The sequence below is a fragment of the Schistocerca piceifrons genome, chromosome 1 (assembly GCF_021461385.2).
Source record: "Schistocerca piceifrons isolate TAMUIC-IGC-003096 chromosome 1, iqSchPice1.1, whole genome shotgun sequence".
NCBI classification, from domain to species: domain Eukaryota; kingdom Metazoa; phylum Arthropoda; class Insecta; order Orthoptera; family Acrididae; genus Schistocerca; species Schistocerca piceifrons.
The window spans coordinates 1,126,878,284-1,126,892,180 of NC_060138.1; the positions used below are offsets into that span (position 1 = coordinate 1,126,878,284).

Sequence of the window (13,897 nt, forward strand, 5' to 3'; positions counted from 1 at the left end):
TAGGAATGTTGAAATAATTCATTGCAGACAGTTTACATTACATACACAATATTTAATTTCAATCATTCTTACCCTGCATGATCTCAGTATTTGTATGTGTCTGAACTTTAAAGAAATGACATGACTCTCTCTCTCTCTCTCTCTCTCTCTCTCTCTCTCTCTCTCTCTCTCTCTCTCACACACACACACACACACACACATACACACACACACACTCACACTCACACTCAAACTCACACAGTATAGTACAGTACAATCACTTACTGCCAACATATGTCTTCCACTATTAACTGAGAAGTACAAAGATGGTGTATACATCAAAGATAATATTTTACATAATAACTAACTTATTTATTGACAATATTTTCTTTGAAATTGATTTGAAATATTATAATTCAAATTTTTATTCTCAGTGACTTCAAAAGGAGTTTATGTTAAGTAATTGGATAGATAAAAAATCTACTCCCAATTGTTTTGGATAGTACTAATCACCAAGTAGCAGCCTAATAAATGAGTTAGCTTGACCATGTCCCAAGTTTGAGGAGCTGTTCGGCTAATATTCCTATGGGAGATGTTTCGTATCAATGTTTTGGCTGCTGAATAAATAAATGAATTAACATAATCGATAAGGTTCTGTTGCAGTAATGATTACTACAGTGTTCCGCTGTAATTAAGTGCTATATTCCTGATTTTGCACTGAAAGTGAGGCAGTTACTCCCCTCACCTTACAGTTTAATAATGGCTATATTCATCACAGGTCGCTCTTTGGTATCTTCACTTGCTATAGCAATAATTAGCTCAAACACACCACAATCCTCACTGCATTCCAATTGTAGGTGGAAGGTGCAATTGACATACTTAATAAAACACTTCAAAATACAGTGAAACACCGCTTTTACACTTTTCAAGGGACTTAAAAAAAAGTGGTGTAAAATGTGGAAAATAATATTTTAAACTGTAAAAGTTATTTTTAGGGTACCCTCTTGCATTTTTTCATTTTATGTATGATATATGTACATAATAGGCATCAAATTACTTTTCAGGGACTAGTTTATTATCTAATAAAGATTTATTATCTAATAAAACTGTTGATGTAATTGGAAGTGATAACTGTCTGGGAAGTGGAATTGTTTGACTCAGTTTAATATGTCATAATCGATATTTCTGGAAAGCCTGCAGCTGTTGTTCATTATTTAAGTAATGAAACACTGCACCACTTATGTATTTTTTCATGTTTAGCATGACATGTTTTGAGAATTTTTTCTTTTTGTTAAGAGCAAATATGTACATAAGTATTTTGTGTGGTGTTAGCATATGTGTTTTTGTGCATCTCTTACATTGTAGTTGTTTCTTTTAAATTGTCAGGTACTGTGCCTCTCCAGTTATGTAGAAAACCACACACGTTTTGTGTAACATCACAAAAAATACATATATAAATACTGCACTTCACAATGAGAATAAATTCTTGAAACATATTTTGCTTGGCATGGCGAGGCGGGGGGTGGGGGGGGGGGGGGGGACATTATTTTTGCTGTATTTAAACAAAAACCATTTGATCAACGCAAAATGAGTGATGGTCTCAACTAGCACTACCAGTGGCCAAATGGCGAAACATGCTAAATATGGTTTGACAAAGGTGTTACGATGATCACTACAATCACGAAATTGCATGTGCACAGTAGAGATAGTTTGGAAATGGTTGTGACTGGTCATGATATCTTTATTTGAATGAACTTAGTTACTCCCATCAGCCACCATGCCAAGTAGAGCTGAGCAGCGGCAGGAGATACGGCATGAATTGTTCCAAGTTTTATGTTTACCAGCAAATACACTGAATAGAGCCCCTTATGTCAAGAAACTTAACCACATTATGTTTGTAAACACTACTCAGCGGCCAACATCATGCCAGCATAATTTTCTGTAAGTTTTTTCTCCTCAAACAATTTTTCGTAATGCATAAATCTTGGGAAAATTATAACTATATTAATGCAAAATCAGGTGTGAATTAACATTGTAGACTGAGGAAATTTGACTTCACAGGTTTTACTTTCATAAATTCCAGATCCCCTCACTGAATTAGTTATGACCAGTCAGTGTCTTAATACATAATTAAGTCTCATTTACCAGGTATGCACATACTGCAGCTTCTAGTTATACGTAATTGTCACTGTGCAGTATAACCTAACAAGCCAACAAACAGTCTAACTCAAATGAACAATATGTGTGGCACATTAATATAAAGTTAATCAGTAATCATTGTTAATTGTCCTTCAACACTGTCCATCTTCTTATTCATGCCAACACATCATTACACCATTACATTATTATTGCCCCAGTATATCTGTATATGTTATTCACAGTCTGGATTCATATTAAGATAAAAACATCATTGCATAAGTATATTGTAGCAGTTTTGGCTGACATGGGCTTCACACTCAAAATCTCAGTACAGATTGGCTTAAAAATGGCTTCAGGCCCAGTGCTTATATAGCTTTGCAAAAATGGCTACTAAAGTTTCACATTGTTAAATACAGTAATTTCAAAAGATCGTTTACAATTAGAATTTTACATTTGAATGGTGCAGAAAAATTGGTCTTGGTCTGAACTTTAGGTTACAATAAGAGTTTAGATTGGAATAAGATGAAAAATGCAAAAATATCTAAATAAACAATGCTGTACATAAATGTGTTAGTTTCTTGGAAACTGATCAAGCACTGATGTTCCTACCATGTTCTGGAAATTAGCTACATGAATAACTTAAAGATTTCTATAGGTTATTTTCCTAACTTCATCAGTAATGTAGTTATTACATCCATTTATATGTCAACAATGGGACTGGAATAGTAAATAATTACTGTTAGTTAATTGAACCGAGCTTTAGCAAAACCAGTTACTTGAAATTGTTCAAATTAAGTAGGAAATTATTCTGACTAATGTAATTTAGTAAAGTTTGGCCTAGTCTTATACTCGTAATTACAGAATGACTGTTTTATCTTATGGCACATCTCTCACTAAGACTGATACTAATTACAGAGAAAAAAATAATTTAAGGAGGCAAATAATAAAACAAAATGGGAACGGGTCCAAGCTTGCTTTGTTACACTGTGTGAGACAAAACAACATTTATCTTTATCTAATGGGCTATGGACTCCTTAAGGGCAACAGGAGAACACACATACAAAAGTGTACTATAGTTTGCAAGCTTTTGGAGCCAATGGCTCCTTCTTCAGGCAGAAGGGTTGAAGGGGAAGGAAGAAAGGTGAAAAAGAGGACTGATGAGCTGTGGGTAAAGAGGTAGAGTTTGGAAAAGTCACCCAGAACCTCAAATCAGGGGAGACTTTGTGGACAGGATGAGAAAGAAGGACTGATTGTTGCAGACTAATCCAGAAAATATTTGAAAACCTGAGAGCTTAAAGCTGGAAGATAGAATAATATGCAAGACAGAGATTACTGCTAAAACATTGTGCATGAGTTAATAAAAGTGGGAAGCTGAGTACATTGAAAGTGATAGAGGTGGCAAGAGAGGGGGTGGCAGTGAAATAGACAGAACAGAAAATGAAAGATGTAAAAAACTAAAAAGCAGTGAAGAAAGGAATATTTACTGTGAGGAAATGCTGAGAGCAAAGAAATTAAGGCCAGCCGGGTGGCGAAAACTGATGATATGTTGTAATGCCAGTTCCCATTTGCGGAGTTCTGAGAAACTGGTGTCTCGGGGAAGAATCCAGATGGCAAGTGTGGTGAAACAGGCCCTGAGGTCATGACTGTCATGTTGTAGAGCATGGTCAGCAACAGGGTGTTAGGTGTTGTCTGAGTACATCCTCTGCCTATGCCCATTCATCCTAACTGATAACTTGGTGGTAGTCATGCCAATGTAAGGGTCTGAACAGTGTGTACATAACAGCTGGTATATGACGTGGGTTGTTTCACAGGCAGCTAGCTCTTCCTTTGATAGCGTATGTTTTGCCAGTTACAGGGCTGGTATAGGTGGTGGGTGCATAGGGCATTTCTTGCAGTGGGGATGGTCACAGGGTATGAGCCAAAGTGTAGGGAGATTGGTGCAGAAGGAGCTTAGGGTCTGACAAGGATGTTGTGGAGATTGGGATGGCAACAAAAACTATTTTTGGTGTGGTGGGCAAAATCTTGTAGAGGATGAACCTCATTTCAGGGCGTGATTTTAGGAAATTGTAGCCTTGTTGAACTAGCTGATTAATACATTTAAGACCAGGATAGTACAGAGTGACAAGTAGTGTACACCAAAATTGTTTTTTTCATGATTGGATGTGAAGGCCCAGGAAACCTGCTTTTAAACTAGGCAGGTGGGTCAATTATGTTATGTGAAGGCTGAGGTGAGAATGGTGGTGTATTGCTGTAAAGACTGCATTGAACAAATTCATTTGCCTCAAATTCCAAGGCTGTATGGGAGCGAATGTTTGACATGGAAAGGATGACAACTGCCAGGATGTAAGTACTGTAGTTTGTTAGTAGGTTTAATGTGAGGAGAAGTGTGTGTCGACTGTCAGTGAGGATGAGATAAGATCAAGGAAAGTGGCATGGGATTCAGACTAGGACCATTGACAGGAGAACTTCTGCGAAGTTTGGGAGGTAGGAGATGAGGTACTTGCAGAAGTAAAGCTGTGAGGATGGGGTGTGAGTCATATTTTAGCAGCTCAGTTGGTAGAGCACTTGTCCACGAAAGCCAGAGGCCCTGTGTGTGTCTCAGTCTGGTACACAGTTTTTACCTGCTTGGAAGTTTGTAATCGGTGCACACACTGCTGCAGTGTGCAAAATTCATTCTGGTATACTAAATAGTTAAATTTTGAAATTAATACAATGTAAAATAAGAAATCAAGTGCCTTGAAAAATAAATACTCAAGTATTGAATACTCCAGTTAATGACAAAGGAGGACCTGACTAGTTCTATTACAACAGCCACAAAAGAAGGAAAATTGCTTAGCTTTCAGACAAACGTCATCTTCAAAATCATCACACACATATGCAAGTGCACATGTGCACACACGCACGCAAGCATGCACGCGCGCACACACACACACACACACACTCACACACACACACACACACACACACACACACACATACACATGCACGCACGCACGCACCGGCAACTTTTTTTTTTTTTTTTTTTTTCCAAATGCTGCCACCTGAGTGAGGCAAGTAATAATCTTCACAATGATGGAAAGTGGGTATAGGGGAGAGATGTGGTAGTAAGAGGAAGGAATGGGACAGGAGAAGATTGTGTAAAATCATGCTGGCATAGAATATGTAGATTTCAACATAAGGAGGTTAGGGTACCGCTAGGAGGAACATTGAGAAAAAATGAAAGCGTCCAATGATAAGGTAGAGAATCTAAAGTAGGAAGTAATAAAAGCTTACAGTGAGTAAGCTAGGGTGCATAAGGAAAGCAAGAGGTGGGATGAGAGGCTAGTATGAGTATATGAGATTGGGTTGAGGAGGTAACAGGAGTGGCAGGGAGGGGAGGGAGGCAGATGATGACAGGGACTAGTGGAGATTGAAACAATATGTATTGTCAGTTTCATAATCCCACCATCCACTAGCAGTGAGATGCACTCTGACTGGGGCAGTGAAGATGTTACATGCATGGCCCTTAGTTCTGAAAATGGACAAAATTCTTTCTCAAAGTTAACAAATTTCCACATTCAATTTTGATACAAACAACTCTTGTTGTCTCCTCATGTTGCCATCTGCACAACATAATTTGGTCATCTACAACGGCTGGCTCGCAAACTATGTCATTTGGATATCCAGTCCCCTCCATCCTCCCCCCCCTCCCCTCCTCCTCCCCTCCTCCCCCCCTCCTTCCCCCCCCCTCTCTCTCTCTCTCTCTCTCTCTCTCTCTCAAAGAAAATAAGTGTTTCTGACTTGCACAGTGCATTAGTGGTCTTAGCTCTAATAATGGTCGGGAAATGGAAGGGGTATTGTATGAAATGGGAAGAGTGGGTTGCTAGGTGTACAGGGGCAAGTTAGAGGGCTACTAAGAGAAATGTAGAATGAGGAAAAGAGTGTACTTGGGGAAAGTGGAAGATCAAGAGTAGTGAAAAGGGAATATGGGATAATAATGTTTACAACAGAGTGACCCAGAGTGGAGTTAAAAGTAAGATTAGAGTGAGAGGTTAGTGTAGTATAAGGAGGATGGAATGATGTGGGAAGAGCAATGGAAGGTATGAAGAGCATAGGCACTAGTAGGAACTGGGGCTAAGTGTAAGTTGCACAGGGAGTAGTTCAGCCATGCAAAATTTGGAAAAAGTTGATATTTATATGTGGCATCGGGAAAAAATTTAAGATATTTGTAAGAACTTTATTAATTCAAAATTGGTTTTATACAATGGAAGATTTCTGTGAGCATAATTTGTAACACAGATTAATTATTTGTGTATTTATTGTCATTGTTGTTTGTACATTTATTGACGTTGCTTATACAAGCTTTACATCCCTGTAAATGTTTTGTTTTTGGGCAATAAAAATCAATCAATCAATCAATCAATGTCTAACTCAGCCATCCCCTGTGCAACTGAAATAATTTAATTCTGCACAGCAGAGTAGTTTGAACTAAATTCTTGAAGTCCCTTTTTATTTAATTAATTGAACCTATTTCCAAGACTCATTGCAGCCCTGTGCTGCACTAAATGATGTTCGTGATTAAGTGTGGATGTGCTGAATCAAATAAGGCAATGAATGTGTAATTCCTTTTAGTCTGTTTAATTATTTTGCACAAGATTGATTTCTGTGGTCTGAATTGCCATTCAGCAGTTAAGTTCTCTGTTGTGAGCTGAAGCCATAATAATTAATAGTCATTAGTAAAAAGTAATCTGAATTAAGTACTGACAGATTTTATATTCAATGAAATTATAAAACCTTCAGAGTTGTACAGAAGTTTATTTATATTTAAGTGGTGACCAGTTTCGGATCTTACCCCATTATCAACCCATACATCTAACCGCTACCATGTACACTGGCCACATATTTCTGAGAATGGCTAAGTGCAAGTTACTATTTACATATGACAGTCCAGTGCTGTGTACAGCAAAACAGTCACGTAGCACTGAAATACCATATGCAAATAATATCTTGCACTTAGCCACTCTCACAAACAATGTGGCCTGCATGTGGATGTTATGGCAGCATTTATGTGGATGGCTTGATAATGGACTAAGGCGCAAAAAAAGTCAGCACTTAAATAAAAACAAACTTCTGTTCAACTTTGATGATTTCATAATTTCATTGAAACATAGTAAGTTGCTGCCCATTGCCATCCAGCATGCTGGAAGTGAGTAAATTTTTTATATCTCAATAAATAAAAATAAATACATTTTTATTTTTAAATGTGTTATTAAAATCTATTGGTGAAGGAATGGTTTGAGAATTGATTTAGTGTTTATATTATGGGGTTTAAAAGTCAACTGATGCAACTCTGTATCTCATTACATCTAGCTTCTTGATCCTGAACTTTGATTTATTCAAGTGTGAAGTCTGAATGTAACACAGTTCAAGCCTACGTTTAGTCAAGTTAAAGTGCAAGCTTTTGCATTTTACTGTGTTAGAGACCTCTTAAAAGTACCACATGCTGCAAAACTATCCACCTGGTCTGAATGGCCACTGCCAAACTGTGACCAAAGGTGAAACAGACCACCCAGTTGTAGAATTTGTTGCACAACATAGTTTGGTTGTTTTTGATGGCTGTTTCATAAGCTGTGTCATTTGGATCCCACCTTCCTAAACATCAGTTTTTGTGAATTTCATGGGTGGGATGTCTCCCTAAAATATATCCTTTGTCCAACTTTAGTGTCATTTCCACACTATAAAATGTGGAATTCTCTCAGTACCAGATGGGGCTGGTTCATGCCAAGTCCAGAGTCAGTAACGCTGATGGTGGCAAGTGTGCAACTATTAGTAATAAGAACCCGGTATATGCCTTAGTACAAAGCCAAGTATTGTGTTTTCACCACGTGCACACAATTCAAACAGAGATCTTTACACAAGTCCATTTCCCAGCAAGGTTCACATTAATAAGCAAATTTCAATTGAGTAAGGCTTTGGGTACCATTACAGTGGATCAGTCTGCTGCTGTGCCATCACTTATTTACTGTAGCAAAACAGTAGCCCCAGAAGTGATATGTACTTACCAGGACCAATTTGCTTATGCCAAGTCTCAAACATGTTTGAGACTAGTAAAGCTCTTTGTAACCATATAGTTTCGTTTGATTAAAGCACCTGTGCCCATATTTCAGATAGGATCTACCATTTCGTTCAATCCTGAGATGCTTTTCCAATACAGTTGGAGAGCTTAGGGGGAATATCAAGTGGGCTGAGGCATGAATGGGAATTTGGATTAGGGAGGGAGGGGTGCTAGGATAGTCTGTGCAGTTGTGCAAAGCCAGTGTGCCAGGGTGGTGTATTGTTTAGTGCATCTGCCTAGTGAGTGGGAGTCTCAGGTTCGAATCCCAACTGTGGCACAAATTTTTATTTGTTGTACATATTTACATCATATAATTATGTCTCATGATGTAAGAATCTTGTCTGATACATTTGTCTGCTGGCATTTGGTTTCAGGAGTTTGTTGAAATCAGAATGGGCAGCAATAATTTTAACTGGAACAGTGATTACATCCCAATTAAAATATGAAAGAGGGTAATTGATGCTGAGAGGCCAATCACAGGCTGAACTGTTGTGTATTAAAGGACATCACAGTAGCAGCCACGACAGTCAGTTGCTTCTGACAATAAGAGTGCGGGATGTCAAGACCTTCTTACTAATGCAACAAGAACATTTTATATAAGGATCCCATAAAGGAAAACTTCACCACCATACAAATGACATAAGCTCAAATTCTAATGTTAACTTTGTTTTCTTGCAGGTAATTAAACTGCTGTTGGATGCTGGGTCAGATTTATCAGGAACTGAGAAAGAGTCTCAGGTTAGAATAGCCCATTTGGCTGTAGAAGCAGAAGACTTTCAGGTTAGTCATAGAATTTTATTACACAATCACATGCAATGTTAAAGTTTTACAGCAATGTCACTCACATTTGGAGCAGTTTCTTATGGACTGGACATACTCACTAGTACAGCACAATAAAAATATGGCATCTAATTATTTTTATGTTGTTGCTGCTGTGCCATCACTTATTTACTGTAGCAAACCAGTAGCTCCAGAAGTGATATGTACTTACCAGGACCAAATGTCTGCTTGTGTCTGTATATGTGCGGATGGATATGTGTGTGTGTGCGAGTTTATACCTGTCCTTTTTTCCCCCTAAGGTAAGTCTTTCCATTCCTGGGATTGGAATGACTTCTTACCCTCTCCCTTAAAACCCACATCCTTTCGTCTTTCCCTCTCCTTCCCTCTTTCCTGATGAAGCAACCGTTGGTTGTGAAAGCTTGAATTTTGTGTGTGTGTTTATGTTTGTTTGTGTGTCTATCAACATGCCAACGCTTTCGTTTGGTAAGTTACATCGTCTTTGTTTTTAGATATATTTTTCCCACATGGAATGTTTCCCTCTATTATTTTTATGTGGTTATTTTGATGTCCTTATGCCTTTATGTCATTTCATGAGACATAGTTACTAACAGATTGGGACAGTGCAAGTTTTGTGGTCAGTAAGTTCCCAGGTTTTCTTCCTGCAACAACATGACCCACAGAATGTGTCTAGTTTATACACTTCTACAGTGGTTCACAAAAGGGTACAATTCTCTTGATCAAATGGTTACAGGTGGTGACACATGGTTTCCATATGTGAATGTTGAGAAAAAAAGAGGGTTCACATCAGCACACTAGAGCTTTTGAAATATCACCAGGCTACTTCTTGTTCCTTTCCTTTTTAAAATTGCATTACTGTCATAAGAAAGGCATATTGATAATGCAGTTTATGGGCTGGGATGCAGCAGTCAGTTCATCAGTGCACAGAAAAATATTTAAGAGGCTGTGAAGAGAAATCCAGAATAAATGAAATGGAATGTACAGCTCTACCATGCTTCAAGAACTGTCAAGTTTCAACTGAAATTTGTTTGACCATCCTGTGTATACCACTGATCTGACTCTCAGTCATTATCATAGTATCTTATCTCTCTTGCAGCATGACAAAGCAGTTATTTTCATATAATTTCAGAAGTCATAAGGTGCTCCAAGACACCATTTACTATCAGAAGGCCACAAATACACCTGAGATATGATATTGAAATCACAATTTTAGACCATTTAAAAGTAGATCTACAATTAGCCCTACAGAAAGATATAGCTAAGAAAGTACAGTGTGAGAAGTAATCAAGCAGTCACAGTAGCAACAACAACAACTGTTACTACAATAACTGCTACTACTACTACTGCAATACAGGAAGAACAACAAATTCCTAGAAAACTTAAAACTAGGATTGAAGTCAGTAATATGGCTCTGACTAAAGGCACATAAAGGAGGGACTGTAGTGCTGTTAAATTAAGCAGATTATAGAAACAAAGTGGAATAATTTTTCCAGTCAGTTCAGCTACTAAATCTACAAAAGGATCCAACCACTGAATACAATGTACATTCTAAGCAGTTAGTTTAGATTAGATTAGATTAGATTTACTTTCATTCCAATTGATCCGTAGTGAGGAGGTCCTCCAGGATGTGGAACATGTCAGAAAAACAACAATACATGACAAATATTTACAACTAAAACAAATAAGCTAATGTACCATTCCACAGGTCCCAAGTGGAATGATCGTCATTTTTTAATGAACACTAAGAGTCATTTTACAAATACTATTGCACTGAATTTAAAATAAAAAAGTTTTTTATTTATTTATAAGGTAAGAAACATGTAATACAACTACTGTAATACTTATTTACAATGAACACATTACTGCACTGAAATGGTGCAGAAGTTAGATTATACTTACACACTTACACACACCCAAGCACACACACACACACACACACACACACACACACACACACACACACACACACAAATTTTCAGTGAACACATTACTGCACTGAAATTGTGCAGAAGTTATGTTGTACTTATATACAAATCAGTTGGTTTTCCTAAGAAATTCATCAATGGAGTAGAAGGAGTTGGCCACCAATAAATCCTTTAGGCTTCTCTTAAACTGAATTTCATTGGTTGTTAAGCTTTTTATGGCTGCTGGCAAGTTATTGAAAATGTGTGTTCCTGAATAATGCACACCTTTTTGTACAAGACTAAGTGACTTTAAATCCTTGTGAAGATTATTCTTATTTCTAGTATTGATTCCATGAATTGAGCTGTTGGTTTGAAAAAGTGATATATTTTTAATGACAAATTTCATTAAGGAATAAATATATTGGGAAGCTGTAGTTAGTATCCCTAGTTCCCTAAACAGGCTTCTGCAGGATGTTCTTGAGTTCACACCACATATAATTCTTACTGCACGTTTTTGTGCCCGGAAAACTTTAGCTTGGCTTGATGAATTACCCCAGAAAATAATCCCATATGACATTATGGAATGAAAGTAAGCATAGTATGCCAGCTTTTTCATTTTTATATCCCCTATGTCTGACAAAATTCGCATTGCAAACAGAGATTTGTTAAGACGCTTCAGCAGTTCTGTGGTGTGCTCCTCCCAGTTGAATTTATTATCAAGCTGTAATCCCAAGAATTTAACACCGTCCACTTCTTCTATCTTCTTGTCATCATATGTTAGACATATACTCTTGGGACACCCCTTACAAGTTCTGAACTGCATGTAGTGTGTTTTTTCAAAGTTTAGTGACAAAGAATTGGCTAGGAACCAGTGATTAATGTCCACAAATATTTTATTGGCTGATCTTTCTAAGACTACACTTGATTTGCTATTTATTGCAATGTTTGTATCATCAGCAAACAAAACAAACTTGGCATCTGGTAATGTTACTGATGAAAGGTCATTGATATACACAAGAAAAAGTAAGGGCCCCAAAATGGAACCTTGTGGGACCCCACATGTAATTAGTTCCCAGTTGGATGATGCCTGATAGCTTGATACATGCCTCTTTCCTAATAACACCCTTTGTTTCCTGCCAGAGATATAAGATTTGAACCATTTTGCAGCATTTCCTGTTACACTATAATATTCTAGTTTACTTAAAAGGATATTGTGATTTACACAGTCAAATGCCTTTGACAGATCACAAAATATACCAGTTGCCTGCAATTTTTTGTCTAATGAATTAAGTACATTTTCACTGTAAGTGTAGATAGCCTTCTCAATATCAGAACCTTTTAGAAATCCAAACTGTGACTTTGACAGTATGTTATTTGAGATAAGATGGTTATAAAGACGACTGTACATTACTTTTTCGAAAATTTTTGAGAATGCTGGCAACAGTGAAATTGGACGGAAATTTGATGCTATTTCTTTATCTCCCTTCTTAAACAGTGGCTTAACTTCAGCATATTTCAGCCATTCGGGAAATATTCCACTGATAAACGACTGGTTACACAGATAGCTTAATATGTTACTTAGCTCAGAATCACATTCTTTAATTAACTTTGTTGATATTTCATCATACCCACTAGATGTTTTTGATTTTAAAGATTTTATGATGGATGTTATTTCTGTTGGGGTAGTGAGGGTCAAATTCATATTATGGAAGTTACTTGAAATGTCTGGTCTAAGGTAATCCATAGCAGCATCTACCGAACCTGACAACCCCATCTTTTCAGTAACAGTTATAAAATGTTTGTTAAAAAGTTCTGCAACACTATACACATCTGTCACCAATGCATCTTTTACTCTTAATGCTATTTGTTCCTCTTCATGTCTGGTTTTACCGGTCTCCTCCTTCACTATATCCCATATTGTCTTTATTTTGTTATCTGATATGACTATCTTTTCCTTGTAATATATTTGCTTTGACATCCGTATTACAGTCTTTAATATTTTGCAGTATTTCTTATAATGTGCTATAGCATCAACATTGGAAATGTTTCGGATTGACAGATACAGTTTTCTTTTTGTTTTACAAGATACCCCTATTCCTCGAGTAATCCATGGCTTCTTTGTAGACTTTGCTCTAACCTTGGTAAGTTTTGGGGGAAAGCAGTGTTCAAATAAGGTAAGCACTTTATTAGCAAAAATGTTATATTTTTCATTCATGCCATGAGCACTGTAAACATCAGTCCAGTGAATGTCTCTGAGGAGTGTCCTAAAATAATCAATTTTTGGCTTACTGATTACCCTCTTGAGCTCAGATTTAACAGATTTTATATCCTGTTCAGTATTAACATTTAACAGAAGGAACTGCATGTCATGGTCTGAGAGGCCATTGACTATTGGTTTTGTAATATAATTTTGTTCATTTGACTTTTCTATAAAGATATTATCAATGGCTGTTTGTGAGCAAGTGGTTATCCTAGTGGGGAACTTTACTGTGAGAATTAAGTTGAATGATAGTGTTACTAACTCAAATAGGTTCTTATTGGGAGAGTCTTTAAGGAAATCTACATTGAAATCACCAGCAACCACTATTTCTTTGTTTTTGGTTGTTAAATGGGCCAGTACAGCTTCAAGGTGGTTTACAAACAGATTAAAGTTACCTGCAGGTGCTCGATATACACTTAATATTATGAAAGATTTTTTGTGAAAATCTAATTCTGTTGCACATGCTTCCATATGCTGTTCTAGGCAAATTTATGAATGTCTATGTTCTTAAATTTATGACAGTTCCTGATGAATGTGGCAACTCCTCCTTTCTCCATTTCTGATCTACAAAAATGAGATGCTAACCTAAACCCTGTAACACTTAAAAGTTCTATACCAGTGGTCACATGATGTTCAGAGAGGCAGATTATATCAGCTGGGTTTGAAGACTCTAATTCATCTATGCAGATAGTTAATTCATTAATTTTATTTCTCAGTCCTCGA

At 37.0% G+C, this 13,897-nt stretch overlaps 1 protein-coding gene across 4 annotated transcripts in view; it reads left to right on the plus strand.

Annotated features, from left to right (window-relative positions):
- Window positions 1-13,897, plus strand: part of LOC124779626 (serine/threonine-protein phosphatase 6 regulatory ankyrin repeat subunit C-like) — a 279,597-nt gene that overhangs the window by 237,426 nt on the left and 28,274 nt on the right. For all 4 annotated transcript variants that reach the window (XM_047253722.1, XM_047253726.1, XM_047253723.1 and 1 more), the window contains one exon: window positions 8,891-8,992. In XM_047253722.1, the coding sequence (XP_047109678.1) occupies window positions 8,891-8,992 (102 nt within the window). The remainder of the gene's footprint in view (window positions 1-8,890; window positions 8,993-13,897) is intronic.